This window comes from Dipodomys ordii, unplaced genomic scaffold (genome assembly GCF_000151885.1).
Source record: "Dipodomys ordii isolate 6190 unplaced genomic scaffold, Dord_2.0 Scaffold114, whole genome shotgun sequence".
Taxonomy (NCBI): domain Eukaryota; kingdom Metazoa; phylum Chordata; class Mammalia; order Rodentia; family Heteromyidae; genus Dipodomys; species Dipodomys ordii.
Window position 1 is genome coordinate 1930804 of NW_012267330.1, and position 19345 is coordinate 1950148.

Sequence of the window (19345 nt, forward strand, 5' to 3'; positions counted from 1 at the left end):
GGAAGGAAGGAAGGAAGGAAGGAAGGAAGGAAGGAAGGAAGGAAGGAAGGAAGGAAGGAAAGAAGGAAGGGAGACAGCATATACTTGTGGTTAAAATAATGAATTCAAACCCCTACAATATTACAACTAATGCAGGATATGAAACTGCTCTTTATAAGATAAGATTTTTCACATTAGAAGCACAAATATCATTGGTCTATTGGCAACCCATATAATAACAACAATACTACTTACTAAATGTTTTTGTGAAATAAACAATAATAAATTTGTTTTGGTAAAAGTAGGGTTTGAACTTAGGACCTTGTGCTTGCAGAGCAGGTACTCTATACTGAGCCACAACTCCAGCCTTATATCTTTTTCTATTTATTTTTTAAGATAGGGTCTCTCTTCCTGTGTGGATGCACAGCTTTACCAGGGTCTGCTGCTATTCTAGGCATCTCATCATTGTAGAGATGATGGGCAAATGTCTTGAGACTTCTCTGTATGGGCATCTTGGAACATAGATCTTCCCATTATCAGCCTCCCATGTGTTTTTGGAAGACAGACATATACCACTTCATGAACTCATCTGCCTGAGCTGTCCTCCAGCTTCAATTTTCCCATTTCCCACCTCCCAAGTAGATAGGATTACAGGCATGAGAGCGAGAACTATTGCCTGGCAACAGTTCTAAATTCTTTTGCTTTTTTTGCTGTTGATGCTATTTATTTTGTTTTTATTTATTGAGATTAAGTGATTACATAAATTTCGCATATTTCACAGTACTGTGGAATAGTGATAGTTAAAGTCACAAACACATTTTCATTATGCCTTCAACTCGTGATCTTCTTGTCTCTTCTTCCAAAGTAGTAAGATAACAGGCATGCGCCACTATACCCAGGTAAATTCTTATATATCTTCTCCCAAATACTTAGAGAATTTATCATTACCAATATATCATTACCTGAATTTTACAAAGAGTAAATTTAGACCTAGCAAGTTTGTTGAAAATTTCTCACCTAAACATAACAGAACCAGGATTCAAAGATTGGTTCATCATATACCTAAATATTTTCTTTTTCGTCATGGAAACAGATTACATGTTAACTCATATTTAAAGAAAACACATTCATCTTATTTTTACAAATTCACCTTTCACCTGAGTATCATCCTTGGCCTTGTATTCGGTGCTCTTAATGGCCAGTTCCACACCATAGCCAGAGAGGTAAACTGGTTCCTTCTTGGGATTCTGCAAATATAGCAAGTATTATATAATAAGTTGAGTTATAGAGGACTCAATGTAAGTAACAGGGCATTCAATACAACCTGACCATTACATATAGCAGCCATCACCAAGTATTGTACACTCAAAATATCTTTATCTCCTTGTGTTCAAGATAGTTCACTATCAAAAGAAATTAAATTATTTGCTACCTACTATTAAAATTCATTAATTAAAAAAATTCAACTCAAAGTTTACTCTCTCTAAAAATTCTAGTTTTTCACTACAGTTGACATCAGGAATCAGTAAAAATGGAAGGCTGAAAGGGCAAAGTTTCCAAGCCACATGAGGAAATGAAGAAAAATAATTTGGGGGGGGAGTAGTGAGTGGATGAGGTTGGTTATAGGTCTTGAACTCTGGGCCTGGGTGCTGTCCCTGAGCTCTTCAGCTCAAGGTTAGTGCTCTACCACTTGGACCACAGCAACACTTCCAGTTTTCTGGTGGTTAACTGGAGACAAGAGTCTCATGGACATTCCTGACTGGACTGGCTTTGAACCTCAATCTTCAGATCTCAGCCTTCTGAGTAGATAGGATTACAGGCATGAGCCACCAGCACCCGGCAAGGAAAATAATTTCTAAAACCTAAAGAGCAGGGTTGAAAAGTGGTGAGGTGTCAGACCATAAAGTGCTTTCTTGGGACCAAGTGAGCACCTGTACTTTAACTACAAAGCTTCAAGAAGGCCTTGACATGGCCATCACCATGCTGGCTGACAACAGCCTGTTACGTGTTTTATTTTTTTTGGTCGGTCGTGGGGCTTGAACTCTGGGCCTGGGCGCTGTCCCTCAGCTCTTCAGCTCAAGGCGAGCGCTCTACCACTTGAGCTACAGCGCCACTTCCGATTTTCTGGTGGTTTATTGGAGATAGGAGTCTCAGGGTCTCTCCTGCCCGGGCTGGCTTTGAACCACGATCCTCAGATCTCAGCCTCCTGAGTAGCTAGGATTACAGGCGTGAGCCACCAGCGCCCGGCTCTGTTACATGTTTTAATCCAACAACAGGCCTGGCGGACATAGGAGGAGTAGGAGTTGTAAGACTCTGACTTTGATGAACCTGTTTCTGCTCAATCAAATTATCATTTAAAATTTTTATTGTACTTTCCACTCAGTATTTACTAAATTTATTGTGCCACACAAACTTTTTATTTTTTAATTTGGTTGATTTTTTTTTGCCAGTCCTGGGACCTGCGTACTATCCCTGAGCTCTTTTGCTCAAGGGTAGAGCTCTACCACTTTGAGCCTTGGCTCCACTTCTGGTTTTTAAGTGGTTAATAGGAGATAAGAGTCTCATGGGGTCTTTTCTGCCTAGGATGACTTTGAACTGCAGTCCTCAGATCACAACTTTCTATGCAGCAGGATTAAAGACATGAGCCAACTGCACCCTGCTGCTTTTTGGTTTTTTGTAGTTTAGCAGCAATAAGAGACTCACTGCTAGCCAGGCACCAGTGGCTCACCCTTATAATCCTAGCTACTCAGGAGGCTGAGATCTGAGGATCATAGTTTGAGGACAATCTAGGCAGGAAAGTCCATGAGACTCTTATCTCCAATAAACAACTAGAAAACTGGAAGTGGCACTGTGGCTCAAGAGGTAGAGTCCTCGAGACTCTTATCTCCAATAAACCACTAGAAAACTGGAAGTGGCACTGTGGCTCAAGAGGTAGAGTGCTCGCCTTGAGCTGAAGAGCGTAGGGACAGCACCCAAGCCCAGAGTTCAAGCCCCACGACCAACCAAAAAAAAAAGAAAAAAAAAAAGAAAGAAAGATCTGATGAGAAGTACTAGATTTCTCACAAAAGCAGTTCAAATAATTAAAATTACTTAGTAAATGGGTTGGGAAGGTGGCTCAGTGGTGAGTGTTTGCCTCGCATGCATGAGGCCCTGGGTTCAATTCCACAGCACCACATAAGCAGAAAAAGCCAGAAGTGGTGCTGTGGTTCAAGTGGTAGAGCGCTAGCCTTGAGCTGAAGAGCTGAGGGACAGCACCCAGGCCCAGAGTTCAGGCCCCATGACTGACAAAAAAAAAAAAAAATTAGCAAAAAGGGAAATTATAGTTTATGTACTAAGATTGTGCTGTATAAATTAATATTCTAAACAGTGTCAAAATAAGTCAGTACTTACAGATATATAATGTCTGAAGACATAATTAATTTTGCCTTCATTGCTTTTTGATATAAGTTGTTGATGGTAATTAGAAAATTCTCCATGGCCAATCTCAGAGTAGAAAATCACTATAGGGCTCTCAAGATTAGATGAGGGGTATCTGTGATCTCCTTTGAAGAGTAAAGGTTTGGGTCTGGAAATAAATATTAAAAGATTAACATTTTCAATCTACAAAAATATTTGAACACTAAGAACCAGAATAAAATATTAAGTACAGCTAACATAATTTAAGTGAAGATTTATAAGCATCAAAACATAAAGTGTATCATAGTCATTTTATATAGTGTTCACTTAGAATATTGTTTGGTGTGAATCTTGTACATGATTACAAAAAATAAAACTGCATTACATAAATACTAACTATAAAATGCAGACTTTGATGAATAATTTTTTACCAATTTCTAGGGGGAAAAGGCTAAATAAAAAAAAAAAAAAAAAGCAGCAGCAGCCTGGCACCAGTGGCTCACAACTGTAATCCTAGCTACTCAGGAGGTTGAAATCTTTGGACCACAGTTCAAAGCCAGCCCAGGCAGGAATAGTCCATGAGATTCTTATCTCCAATAAACCACTCAGAAAACCATAAGTGACACTGTGGCTCAAGTGGTAGAGCACCAGCCTTGAGCTGAAAAGCTGAGGGACAGTGCCCAGGCCCAGAATCTAAGCCCCATGACCTATAAAGAAGAGAAGAGAGGAGGGAAGGAGGGGAGAGGAGGGGAGGGGAGGGGAGGGGAGGATCAGAAAAGGAAAGAAAAGAAAAGAAAGGTACACTATAACTTTTTTTTCTCTTTTGAGGCCAGTCATGGGGTTTGAACTCTGGGCCTGAGCACTGTCCCTCAGTTCTTCACCTCAAGGCTAACACTCTACCACTTGAGCCACAGCACTACTTCCGGTTTTCTGGTGGTTTATGGGAGATAACAGTCTCACAGACTTTCCTGCTTGGGCTAGCTTTGAACTGTGATCCTCAGATCTCAGCCTCCTGAGTAGCTAGGATTACAGGCATGAGCCACCAGCACCCAGTTTATCATATAGTTTTCTACCATATAAAGCATGATTGTCCCTTTATCTGAACACAAAAGCACAAATGATACACTGACCTTGACCATATAATTTTGCCAATATCAGCCTTCTCAGCCATTTTTTAGTATCATGATCATCCTAATCATTGACTATTTCAGATTTTAAACCTTCCCCGAAGTTTTTGCTAAGGGTCACATTTAATATCAAGATATTAAAAAAATTATGGATTTTTTGGTACTGAAGCTTGAACTCAGGGCCTCATGCTTGCTAGGCATGCACTCTAATTCAGCCAAACCTTTTTTGCTTCAGTAATTTATCAGGCCAGAACAGGACCTACCTCTGCCTCCCAGTAACTGGATTGTTGGTTGAGATGGGGGTCTTTTTAAACAATTTTTCATGGGCTGCCTTGAACCACAATCCTCCCAAGTTGCTCAAATTATAGGCCTATACAACCATGTATGGCTGAGATATTGATAATCTTAGTGTATAACTTACCAATCCTTACTATGATAACAACAGGCAAAGACATGAATAAAGATGTTCATTTGAATTTTATTATAGTAGCAAAAAGTAAAAATGACTTTAAAAAGCAAAACATTCCTACATAGATTATACATGTGCTAAAAATACTGAGGTACACTCATATGTGCTACATAGATGCAAAACAAACCTACCAAAAAAGACAAAAAAAAAAAACCCTACCTACTTGTACAAATTTAAATCCATAAAAAATGTAACAGAATAAATGGCAAACTACTAAAAGTAGTTACCACCTCTCCTAAAAGGAGGTTGTCATCATTCATTTCTTTATAAAGGTCTACATTATATTTTCAACAAATTAAACCAAAGTTTTTAAAGAATTAGCAAGCCACCAATTGTGTTTCCCCTTTATAAACAGCCATTTTCAAATGTTCATAACCTAATTCCTGAGTGCGCATAGTGTTTATTGGTGGCTACCCTCAATAATAAAAACAAATAACATTTGGTGGATAAAGAATAAGTGTTAAACAACATTCCTTTTTTTTTTTTTTTGGGTCCAGTCGTGGGGCCTGAACTCTGGGCCTGGGCGCTGTCCCTCAGCTCTTCAGCTCAAGGCTAGTGCTCTACCACTTGAGCTACAATGCCACTTCTGGCTTTTTTCTTTTTGCGTATGTGGTGCTGAGGAATCGAACCCAGGGCCTCAGGCATGCAAGGCAAGCGCTCTACCACTGAGCCACCTTCCCAGCCCCTAAACAACATTCCTAAGGAAGACTCAGAGCTGGGTGTTTGTGGCTCATGCCTGTTACCCAGCCATTCTGGAGATGAGTAAGAAATACCATGGTTTGAAGCCAACCTAGGCAGAGAAATTCACAAGAGTCCTTCTCAACCAAAAGCTGAGCACTGTAGCCTATCATCCTAGCTAAGTAGGAGGGAGGCTGAGAAAAGGAGGATCACAGTTCTTTATCAGCCAAGGCAGAAAAAGCCCAATGCATGAGGTAACATTTTATTGGAAGAAGCTGAGAATGGTGGTATGCATCTGTCACACTAGCTTCAATGGGAAGTGAAAAACAAGACAACAGTTCAGGCACACACCCAGGTACAAAATGAAGACCTTCTTTCAAAAATAAGCAGGAAAATAAATACAAGTTCTGATGGCTCAAATTTATAATTCTAGCTACTCAGGAGGCTGAGATTTGGAGGGTCATAGTTCAAAGTCACACTGGGCAAAGAAGTCTGCAAGACTCTATCTCCAACTAACCAACAAAATGCTGGACTAGAGCCATAATTCAAGTGGTAGAGCTCCAGCTATGAGCAAGAAAGCCAAGCAAGAGTTCAGAGCAAGACAGAGTGAGACAGAGACAAAGAAACTGAGAAAGAAAAACAGAGAAACAAAGTCAATAATAATAACAGTAGGTAAAAGAAAAGGGGTGGAAGCATGGCTCAGCAGTAAAATACCTGCCCAGCAAGTATGAGGCCCTGAGTTCAAAACCTAGTACTACCCCAAAAAAGGAAACAATTTATAACACCAAAATAGCCACTAGTACTTAAAGCAGCATAAGAGGAGGTATAAAGAAGTTGCTACTGTAGCCAGATAGCAAAATAGATATGATAGCTAGCTATCCAATTCAGAAAACCTAAACCTAAATCTAAACCTCTTCAAGCAAAAAATGCATGCATGAATTCATTAACAATTCAATAATACTACCAATGGTGATGATGATGAAATAATAATGGAAAGATAATTATAACAATCTTTTAATATTTTCATTTATCTGTAACTAGTAAGTTATCATTAAATGAGTACTTAGGCACTAGCTATCATACACACAGCTGTCCTACTAAACTAATAACAGTTTATTTAATCTCTCAGATATAGTTATTCACAGGAATATTAATACTCTTACTATTTCCATCTTGAAATAAAAAGAAGGAATGACTTTAAAAAACTATTTTAAGTGATGGGCCAAGATTCATATCTAGTTCTCTTGGGTTCAGAATCAATAATCTAAACTTATACTTACAGACTTACAACATACTTAAGAAAAACTAGAAAGTAAGCTTAGCATGAAAAAAACACAAGGATCTGACGATCTTCTAGCAAAAGCTTTTACGTTGCCAAAAAACAGCACAAGTAACGAAATAAATGACATTTAATGAAGAAACATATATACAACTTACCTTTCAGATGCTGTTAGAAGAAGAGTTTCTAGATTATCAAAATCACAAGTCTTCTTTCCATGAACTGAAAAAAATGAATTGCATCCTTCTGGTGGAGGTTCATCAGCAGCTATCTGACACATAAGACACAGCATGTATTTTTATTATTTATTTTTATTATTTGTAGCTGAAGATGGTATAGAACATCCCTTCTAGACATGTGATTAGACACTGCAATTAGGACACTACCTACAAAGGCAAAAACTAACATCTGCCCAACACCCACCATGAGTCAAGCAAAGTCAGACCTTTGCAGACAGTGCTCTCCTTGATGATAGTTCCCAGTTCCTCCTGCCTCACTAAGAGGAAGGTACTAATGTTATCACCCAACAGAACATTAATATGTCACCTCAGAAGACTATCAAAAGGCATATAAAAAATACAAGGTATATTTTCTAATATAGGATCTACCAATTTTAGTACCAAAGTATACATATGCTATCCTCTTAAAAAGAAATATGAGATTGAAATGAGGTCCCTCATTCAAAGAGGAAGAATTACATACAATCTAAAACATAAACCCCACTTGCCTATAATCCCAGCATACAAGAGATGCTGAGATTATAGGTTCAAGGCCAGCCTGGGCTAGATAATCAGACCTGGTGGTCTCAGAAAAATAAAAAACAAAATAATAATTTTTACATAAAAGTTTAAAAATAACTGAGCCAAATAGAGAAAAAAATAAATAATGAAAAGTAATTATATATGGTACACAGTAAAATACTCAAGAGAGCTGGGCGCTGGTGGCTCACGCCTATAATCCTAGCTACTCAGAAGGTTGAGATCTGAGGATCATGGTTTAAAGCCAGCCCAGGCACGAAAGTCCGAAAGTCTGAGACTCTTATCTCCAATAAACCACCAGAAAACCAGTGTGGCTCAAGTGGCAGAGAATCGCCTTGAGCTGAAAAGCTGAGGAACAGAGCCCAGATCCAGAGTTCAAGCCCTGTAACCTACCAAAAAAAAAAAGAAAAATACTCAAGAGAAATTCTCAGCAATAGATCAGTTTATATGTGAAGATAAATATATTAACATCAAGGAACAAGAAGAAAGTTAACATGTGTATGAATATATACACACTCAAAAAGCACTCTGACACAGTGAGCATGAAACAGGAAAAGTATGAAACAACAAACAGTGTAAACACTGTTATATACAATGATTTTAAACTAACATCATTTTTTATTAGCATCTAAATCATTTCCTGGAAAAACATTCTAGAGTAGCATCATTAACCCAGCTCTAAGCTGGGCATAGGTGACTCGTACCTGTAATCCTAGCTACTACTCAAGTGGCTGAGATCTGAAGACTGAGGTTCAAAGCCACACACACACACACACACACCCCTAAAGCTCAGAGACAGCGCGCACACACACACACACACACACGCACACCCCTAAAGCTCAGAGACAGCATCATTTCAAACAGAAGCAGTAGCCAAACACTGCTCATTTAGACAACATTCAAAGATACTGACATCAATAAAGTCAGACATTTTAGAGCATGTATGTAATTCTAACTACTTGGAAGGCTGAGTCAGGAAGATCTCAAGTTCAAAGCTAACCTGAGCTACATAGTGAGTTCCAAGCTGGGCTGGGGTACAGAAAGAACTAGTTCCCAAAAACAAGCAAACAAACAAAACCCAATCTAAATTAGATGGTTGCGCTTTTATTTATTTATAACAATGTTTCCCTAATGCTAGATCTTCCTAACCGGATTTCCTGTAGTTTGACATTTCCCATGAACTGGTTTAAGATTTTAGATTTTTTTTTTTTTTGGGGTCCGGTCATGGGGCTTGAACTCTGGGCACTGTCCCTCAGCTCTTCAGCTCAAGGCTAGCGCTCTACCACTTGAGCCACAGCGCCACTTCAGGCCTTTTTCTTTTTGCTTATGTGGTGCTGAGGAATCGAACCCATGGCCTCAAGCATGCAAGGCAAGCGCTCTACCACTGAGCCACCTTGCCAGCCTAAGATTTTAGATTTTAAAAGGAGTGATCAAATTCAGGTTCACTATTTTGCAAGATTAAACATCCCAGACTGTTACAGAAACAAGGTCTGTATTGTTTTTTTCTTATTTTACATAAGAAAGAAAAGAATGTATCCAATTGTCATAGCCACTAGAAGCACTGGATTTACCTGCTGGAAGGCTTGAATTGTAGCAGAGTAGGAACGAAGAGACAGACAAAATTTCAACAACTTCTGCTGTAGAGGTGACAGAAACTGAAATGCGGCTTCCAATATGGCATGATAATAGGAATAATCAGTACCTGTCCCCCCCCCAAAAAAAAACAGTATTAGCCCAAATAATTGTATATGATTAGAGATACAAAATAAGATAGTTCATAAAGTACAAGGCTATATGTTACAAATTTATGTGAACTTTTGTCAAATGATTGTAATTCCCTAGGGTATGTACACATTGCAGATCAGCTATTCCTCTTGTTTAAACTATTTCTTACCTAGAGTTGTACTATTTTCCACTTACCTGGATAGCTTACTTCTAATTACTTCCAAAGGAAGAGTTCAGCTATGAAATCACAGAACACTGCAAAGTCACTCTGATCCCAAACTCATGTTTCAATGAACTTGTTACATCTCTTCTTGGCTCCCAGAATTATTTCTTTGCTTACCTCTTTCACTTATCATATGATTTACTACATTACTTATTCACTATCTACAGCTCAGCTAGACTTTGGGCTTCCACAAGCAAAGGCTATGCCTTAATCATTATATTCTCAGAACTAAGCATATACTATTTACTCAAGTAACTAAGAAACTAAGCAGAATGATAGGGAAGTACCAGATATTAAAGGACACCAATAAAATCAAGTTTGAGACGCATTTAAATAAAATGTTGTGAAATTATATGAAAGAGAAACAATTTACTAATATGAAAACCACTCAGACAAATGAAAAGCAAACCAATAAAACAATAGACATAGTAAACTATCTTTTGTGCCAAAAGGAAAAATGATAGAATGTGTATGTTAAAAAAAAAACCTATGGGGGGGCGGGGGGAGGATGGAAAGGGATGGGAAGGGGAAACAAAGGAGGAAGCTACAATGCTTGATAAGAAATGTACTCATTATCTTGCCCATGTAATTGTAATCCCTCTATACAGTATTTTCACAATTAAAAAAATAAATAAATAAATATTTCATACAAATAAAAAAAAACCTAAGTGAATTAATTTTAAATAGATATAAAAAGCAGGGAAGAACCAGAAAGTAGAGGGACAAGAAACAAGATTTTTCAAAAGGCTAGAAGGTTTTTGTTTATCTTTGACCTCAATATCATTTAATAGCCTCTTAAAATTTATATCTTCAACTTTTAAAAGAAAATTATTAATTTTCTAAAAGTAGAATATACAAGGTTCTATGCTACATAGGAAAGGAGACTAGAAAGAAATATCGCAAAATATTGCCAGAATGTTAACGGCATCTATATTTGGTTGGTAAGAGTATGAATAGTATTTCAAATTAATATTTAGCATACTTTTGTGATCAATTCTGAGAACTTATACTCCTACATAAACTTATACTTTATCTACTAATATGTATCATTTATACTGAATAAATTTCATTCACTCCTCCTACCCCCCTCACCCCCTACCCTCCCTGCCACCGGTCTTGGGGCCTGGACTCTGGGCCTGGGTGATGTCCCTCAACTCTTCAGCTCAAGGCTAGCGCTCTACCATTTGAGCCACAGCACCACTTCCAGCTTTTTCTGTTTATGTGGAGCTGTGGAATTGAACCCAGGGCCTCATTCATACAAGGCAAGCACTCCACCACTGAGCCACCTTCCCAGCCCCTGAATCCACTTTTATAAATTTATTCCAGGAAATCTTAAAAGCAAAATAATTTCTTTTTTGTTGTTGGTGGTGGTCGTGGGGCCTGAACTCTACACTTGGGCACTGTCCCTCAGCTAGTACTCTACCACTTGAGCCACAGCGCCACTTCCAGCCTTTTCTATTTATGTGGTGCTGAGGAATGGAATGCAGGGCCTCATGCACGCAAGGCAGCTCTCTACCATGGAGCCATCTTCCCAGCCCAGCCCTGCAAAATAATTTCTTGATACTTAATTCCAGTTAACTCTAAAGTATAACTAAAAATTATAGGTCCTTGTTCAAAACATTTATGTATTTCTATTACAAGAGATCCTGATGCTTTTAAAATATGCAGTTAGTAAAAATTTAAAAGAAGCCAATTCCATTAATATCAGTAATACAGGTTCCAAACATTCTCTTTTCAATAAGAATTATTCCTGTGATACTAAAGGCTTTACCTACAATAATGTGTCCTTAAAATCAGGATACAATCATTGTATAAAAGTCATACAGTATACTTACACAAACTGTGACAGGTATGAAGTCACTAGGCAATATGATCTAATCTATGAGACCACTGTTCCATATTTGGTCCATCACTGGCCAAAACATTATTATGTAGCATGTGACTGTGCTCATAAATCAGCATCTTTGGACTTAATGTCTATAGCTTATGGCAAGTTACAAAATGTTTATGAGGGGCTGGGAAGGTGGCTCAGTGGTAGAGTGCTTGCCTTGCATGCCTGAGGCCCTGGGTTCGATTCCTCAGCACCACATAAGCATAAAGAAAAAAGCTGGAAGTGGCACTGTGGCTCAAGTGGTAGAGCGCTCGCCTTGAGCTGAAGAGCTGAGGGACAGCGCCCAAGCCCAGAGTTCAGGCCCCATGACCGGACCCAAAAAAATAAAAAACAAAATGTTTATGAAAGCACATCATAAACTATAAAGGAGTGACCCATTCATACGTAATCATTAGCTTGATACCATGACACTGAACTAGTAAGTAGCTGGCTGGCATAATGGAAAACATTTTGGATGGCATTAACTTCATGATAACATGCTTAACATAATAAATCAGTTATATAATTAGTTCACAACAAAAGAATAAACCAAATCAGATGGACATAAAAATACTAAACCGTTTAAAATAAAATGTATATCCACAGCTTGGCACCAGGGACTCAAGTTTATAATCCTAGCTATTCAGGAGGATAAGATCTGAGGATCCTGGTTCAAAGCCAGATCAGGTAGAAAAGTCCATGAGACTCTCAAATTAATCAGCAAAAAGCCAGATGTGAGGTTGTGGCTCAAGTGGTAGACCACTAGCTCTGTGCAAAAAAAACCTCAGGGTCAGCACCCAGACCCTAAGTTTAAGACTCAGGACTGGCACCAAAAAAAAAAAAAATAGGGCACAGACAATGGTTACTATTTATAGCCAAACTTATAAACTGCATCAAAAATAATTATTTAGGTTGGGCAGCATGGCCACTGCCTGTAGTTTTAGCTACTCAAGAGGGTGAGGCAAAAGGACTGCTTAAGCCCAATACAGGGCAACTTAGCAAGAGCTCATTTCTCAAGAAAAAGGAAAGAAAGAAAGAAAGAGAGAGAGAGAGAGAGAGAGAAAGGGAGGGAGGAAGGGAGGGAAGGGAAGGGAGGAATTAAATTTATCAGTTTAAGTTTTTGGGAGCTGGAAGAGTAGCTCAGTGATAGAGCATATACTTACCATCTATCTACAAGGCCCCAAATCAATCCCTAACCCCAAAATAAGGTAAAAAAATAAATTAGAATAGAATAATAAAATGATTATTTGGGATACTGCTTCTTCCTGGCTGCCATAACAACTCAAGTCATTAAAGATTAAAAATGTTTTCCATTAACTGCCATATCACATGTACTATAAAAAACAAGAGACTACTTTTCTAATGTTTTTCCAGACAGCAAAGTCAAAGAAGCATTTGCTTCATTTTTACCGTGATGATCTGATGATCCAATATTTTGACTGGCTTCTACAAAATTCCAAAATTTCTCTTGACTGTCTTCTGCTAAAAACTCACTGGGAGAAAAAGGGGAAATGTCAGCAATAAAACTTAATAAAATACTGTAATATAAACTATATTACTACACAGAACTAAAAGAGGTCTTGAAGTTTCCAAATACTCAATCTGACTTTTAATTTACATATATATGTATTATACTTAGGTATGTATAATACATATATTTTGTAAATGATAAGCAAATCTTACTGTCTCACTACTTATTAATAATTTAATTTAGTAACATTCACTTTGTTATTTCAAAAGAAACTTAGAATAATAAAAATATAACATGGACATTGACAAAAATGCTATTGGTAATAGTGGAAATAGAATTCAGAATTGATAATTCACTTACTTTCAAAAAGATGCCAATTTTTAAAAAAATGAACTAAAGGCACAACTCAAGTGGTAGAGGACTAGCCAAAGTCTAGCAAGAGCTTGAGACCAAAAGTTGGGCTGGTGGTATGGCTCAAATGGTAAAGCACCAGCCAAGCAAATGCCAAGCCCAGAATTCTCACCCCACCAAAAAAAAGTTTTGCCAAGGATTTTTTCAAAGTAAACATTTCTAGGAGAATAAAACTAGCATGTTAAATGTGTTAATATCCATATATCAAGATCACCGAAGTTTAAAATTAACACCGATCTAACAAAATCAGATCTAAGAACTCAATGTCATCTTTTCATTTTTTCTGGCTTTACACTATTAACCTAAAAATAACGGCCACTCTCAATTTGCCTTCATTTAGGAGTCTAAAACCCCTGAAAAAGAAAGTGCATATAACAACTGGATGACTCAAGTAAATTGTTATCTGCCCTTCAAACCATACAGCTAATGCAGTGGTGATCTTTCACTATCTTAAAGCAAACTACAGATCTGGATCTCAGCTTACCTAGCCAAAGGAAGACTTTCCCATTACTTGTCAACACTGGGGTGTACAACTCTCACTCTACTCCACAGCTAGACACAGAAATATGGGAAAAATAAGAAACATGTCCTGGTAATGCACAGCTTCTCTAAAAATAGGTTCTTGAAAACAGCCATTAGGTTCTTGAAAACAGCCATTATCGTTAATATATTAAATTATTTAATGCCTCCTTGAGAGTAGTATTTTTCTGGGCTTTCTAATAACTGCATAAACACTAGGCCAACCTTAGAACAGCTTACACTCTAAGCAAACAGGTACTAACATACACCATGATATGAAAATAAATACTAAGTTCATGAATTAAAGTCACATTTACAAATAAGCTACCATAGACATACTAAAAAGAATGTTGTCACTTTATTTGCCTTATAAAAGTTTGCTTTTTAGCTTCTAATACATATCCTACCCAATAAAAATCTATGGTTTTACAAATGAAATTATATGGCATCTGGAATTCAATTTAAAATACACCAGTTATATGAAAGAGAGGGTAGTAGTTATTAGACTTGACTTATTTTCTCGGGTGCTAGAGATGGAAGAGCCTCATGTATGCCACTGAGCCACACCTTAGTTCTGATCATCATTAAAAGTGAGCGATGTATATAGAATACAGTATACCATTTCCCCCTTCATAAACACTTTAAACTGTCATAATAAAAAGTTTTGGGGCCAGGAGCTGACAACTCACACCTGGTATCCTAGCTACTTAGGAGGCTGTGATCTGAGGATTAGTGGTTTGAAGAGTCAGCCTAAGCTGGGCGCTGGTGGCTCACGCCTGTAATCCTAGCTACTCAGGAGGCTGAGATCTGAGGATCGTGGTTCAAAGCCAGCCCGGGCAGGAGAGACCCTGAGACTCCTATCTCCAATAAACCACCAGAAAATCGGAAGTGGCGCTGTAGCTCAAGTGGTAGAGCGCTCGCCTTGAGCTGAAGAGCTGAGGGACAGCGCCCAGGCCCAGAGTTCAAGCCCCACGACCGACAAAAAAAAAAAAAAAAAAGAGTCAGCCTAGGCAGGAAAGTTCATGAGAATCTTATCTTCAATTAACCACCAGAAGTGGAGCTGGGGCTCAAATAGTAGAGTGCTAGCTTGAGGGAAAAAAAAGCTCAGAGATAGCACCTAAGCCCGAAGTTCAAGCCCCAGTGCCAGAAAAAGATAAAAGAGTTTTTGGATGAAAAAAAAAAGAGTTTTTGGATAAGTACAGTGGTTCAAGTTTGTAATTCTAGCTACTCAGGAAGGTGAGATCTAGGCAGACAGATATCAAGGCCAGCCTTGGCATGAAAGTTCAAGAGACTCCATGTCAAGAAGTGGCTAGGCGCTGAAACATGTGCTTGTTATCCTCAGAAAAGGACAAGCAGGAAAGCACAAATAGGAAGATCATAGCCCAACCTAGCCCAGGCATAAAGTGAGATCCTACCTCAAAAATAACCAAAATAAGAGCCAGGTATCAGCAGCTCATAGCTATAACCCTAGCTACTCAGGAGGTTGAGATCTGAGAATCAAAGAATCTGAGGTTCAAAGCCAACCTGGCAGGAAAGTCCATGAGACTCTTATCTCCAATTAACTACTAAAAAGCTGCAAGTACAGTTGTGACTTAAGTGGCAGAGTACTAACAAAAAAGCTCAGGAACAGTGCCCAGTTCCCGAATGAGTTCAAGCCCCAGAATAAGCACAAAAACAGACAGACAGACAGACAAGCACACACTCGTGGGCCTGGTGCACACGAGCGCACACGCATGCACACATGCACACACACACACACACACACACACACACACACACACACACATATACACACAGAGATAAAGGGTTGCTGCCCCAGGGGCAATGGCTCATGCCTATAAACCTTAGCTACTCAATAGGCTGAAATCTAAGGATCTTGGTTCAAAGCCAGCCAGGGCTAGAAAGTCTATGAAACTAAAAAAAAAAAAAAAAAAAGTCTATGAAACAAGTAACCACCAAAAAGCCAGAAGTGGAGCTGTGATTCACGTTGGCAGAGTGCTAGACTTGAGCAAAATAGCTCAGGGACAGTACCTAAGCCCTGAGTTCAAGCCCCAAGACTAGCACAAAAACCAAAAGGGTGAGGGAGTTGCAGGCATAGCTTAAATTGGTGAGTGCCTGCCTACCTTGAAAGCAGGGGACTTGAGTTCTATCCCCAGTATACCAAAAAAACAAAATAAAATAAAATCAGACAATACAAATTCAGTGCTAATATTGCTTTCTAAGATTTGCAAATTTATTGTGGATGGTCAGAATAGGACTAGGAGGAAAAGGAAAAAAGAATATTTGAGTAGGCCCTGCTATATTAGTCACTGTGCTTGGCCTTTTTACTTATGTCCATAAACCCTTATATCCACTCTCAATCAGAACCATTTTGCAAATAAAGAAACTACGTAAGAATTTAAGTTTTTCATCTGCGGAAAAACCAAAACTACAAACAAGCTGAATTCACCAGCAGACAGCACAAATGTGGTGGTAATCTTTTTTTAGATTTATCATTTCATTTACATTCAAAAATATTTGACTTACACCTCTGCTACACTATCTCATGAACTACTATAACATCTAGAACTCAATAAATGACTTCTGGTATTAATTACAGTATCTACTTACCTAACATTTCTGTCAGTAACTATGGCTGCTCAATATAGTAATGTGTAACTATATGAATATCACAAAGCTACAAGTTTTCATAACCATCAGTCACAACCTAAAAATATATATAGACAAATTGGGGGCCAGTGGCTCACACCTGTAATGCTAGCTACTCAGAAGGCTGAGATCTAAGGATTGAGGTTCAAAGCCAACCTGGGCAAGAAAGTTTCAAAGACTCTTATCTGCAATTAATCACCCCCAAAAAAAAACAAAGAAAGAAAGAAGGGAGTCGGGCACTCATGGCTCATATCTATAATCCTAGATATTCAGGAGGCTGCGATATGAGGCTCAGGGGTCAATGCCAGCCCACGCAGGAAAGCCTGAGAGACTCATCTCCAATTAATCACTAGAAAACCAAAAGTGGACCGTGGCTCAAAGTTGTAGAACACTAACCTTCGGTGAAAAGCTCAGAGACAGTGCCCAGGGCCTGAATTTAAGCCCCACAAGTGCCAAAAATAAAAATTAAAAAATAAGGCCAAAAGTGAAACTGTGGCTCAAATGGTAGAGCACTAGCCTTGAGCAAAAATGTCCAGGGAAGGTGCCCAAGCTCTGAGTTCAGGCCCCAGGACTAGCACCAAATACAAACCGCAGACATATTTTAGTCCCTTACAGTTAGATATAAGGAATACAAAAGGTCTGTAACTGCCTGCCTTGATGTGTAGAGAAAGATTCTAACCTTTTTTTTTTTTGTCGGTCGTGGGGCTTGAACTCTGGGCCTGGGCGCTGTTCCTCAGCTCTTCAGCTCAAGGCAAGCGCTCTACCACTTGAGCTACAGCGCCACTTCCGGTTTTCTGGTGGTTTATTGGAGATAGGAGTCTCACAGTCTCTCCTGCCCCGGCTGGCTTTGAACCGCGATCCTCAGATCTCAGCCTCCTGAGTAGCTAGGATTACAGGCGTGAGCCACCAGCGCCCGGCTAGATTCTAACCTTTCATCCTCATCCAGATGGACAGAGAGCAGTCAGACATAGGACAAAGAATGGTGGCCTAAGCAATCTCTACAGGTGAAAAGAGTGGTTTCAAATAAGCAGGGCCCCTATCTAGTTGTCTACAAGTCTCATTACTTTGGATACCTGTGAACAAATAGCTACTGAAGAAGAGGCTCAAAAATAAAGACCTTGGGGATGGGAAGGTGGCTCAGTGGTAGAGTGCTTGCCTTGCATGCATGAGGCCCTGGGTTTGATTCCTCAGTACCACATAAGCAGAAAAAGCTGGAAGTGGTGCTGTGGCTCAACTGGTAGAGCATTAGCCTTGAGCTGAAGAGCTGAGGGACAGCACTCAAGCCTAGAGTTCAAGCCCCATGACCAACAAAATAAATAAAGACCTTTTCTGGGCAACAGTAGCTTATGCCTGTAATCCGACCTACTGAGGAGGCTGAGATCTGAGGATTGCAGTTTGAAGCCAGCTGAGGAAGGAAAGTCCTTGAGACTCTTATCTCTAACTAATCACTAAAAAGCTGCAAATGAAGTTGTAGCTCAATTGGCAGAGCTCTAGCCTTGAGCATAAAAGCTCAAGTATAGTGTCTATCAAGTCCAGAACCAGTACCAAAAAAAAAGACCTTTGCCATGGATCAGTGGCTCACAACTGTAACCTAGCTCACACTTATAATCTCAGCTACTCAGGACACTGAGATATAAGAATCATGGTTCAAAGAAGCCTGGGAATGTTTGAGAGATTCTAGTCTCCAATTAACCAGGAAAAAACTCTAGAAGGGGAAGAGAGGAGCAAGTGGGGTGGTGGAGTGCAGTTGTGAGCACTAGGTGTTTGGGGTTTTAGTGAGCTAGCCCATTCTACTCCCCTCCCTGTTTCTCTTCCATCCATCCATTCATTCACTTTCCCCCTGATTCTTTGTGGGGAATCAGGAGGTACGGAAAAGAGAAAGCAGAAAGTCTGTCAAGCTCCTGAGCAGGTTCCCTCAAATCCTCTTAGCAATACCAAATGACATTTCTTTCTTAGGAAGGCAACTTACTCATACAATCAATATGACAAAATGCTTCATTCATATTGTTCAAGGAATTAGGGGGAAAATGTTAGAAGGCAAAATTTTAACTTGGAGATGACAGAGACAGATTTAAAAAAATAACTGAATTATTCTTGGCAGCTCAATTTTCTAGAATCAAACACTTAAGACTAAGCCAAGTACAGTAACATATACCTGTAACCGCAACCACTTAGGAGGACTGACTGAAATTCAAGGCCAACTGGGTAAAAAGGAAGCAAGACTCTGTCTCAAAAACAAACTGGAAAAAAAAAGTACTTAGGGAATAGCTGAAGTCACAGTGTTTGGGTTCAATTCCCAGTACCATGAAAAACCAAAAACAAAGACTTAGCAGTTACTTGCTGTTGAGTATACTTACATTTATCCTTTGGAAAGATTATCTTGATAGCCTAATTACACATTGTTTGAGAAACAGCAAAAATAAATTTCGATACATAAACACAAAACCTGGCTATAAAAAGTGGTATCTCTGGGCTGGGAATGTAGGTCAGCAGTACAGTGCTTGCCTGGTATGCACGAAGCCCTGGGTTCGACTCCTTAGTACCACACAAACAGAAAAAGCAGGAAGTGGCACTATTGCTCAAGTAGTGCTAGCCTTGAGCAAAAGCAGTTCAGGGACAGTACCCAAGCCCTGAGTTCAAGCCCCAGGACTGGCAAAAAAAAAAAAAAGTGGTATCTTAGGGCTGGGAAGGTGACTCAGTGGTAGAGCACTTGCCTTGCATGCCTGAGGCCCTGGGTTCAATTCCTCAGCACCACATAAGCAAAAAGAAAAAAGCCGGAAGTGGCGCTGTG

The 19345-nt window shown here is 39.2% G+C and overlaps 1 protein-coding gene across 1 annotated transcript in view; it reads right to left on the bottom strand.

The window, feature by feature from the left end:
* Uggt1 (UDP-glucose glycoprotein glucosyltransferase 1) overlaps positions 1-19345 on the bottom strand; it is a 145200-nt gene that overhangs the window by 117924 nt on the left and 7931 nt on the right. Inside the window, 6 exon segments of the mRNA XM_013028810.1 lie at positions 942-996; positions 1130-1226; positions 3370-3544; positions 7087-7199; positions 9258-9388; positions 12915-12997. Coding sequence (XP_012884264.1) covers positions 942-996; positions 1130-1226; positions 3370-3544; positions 7087-7199; positions 9258-9388; positions 12915-12997 — 654 coding nt within the window.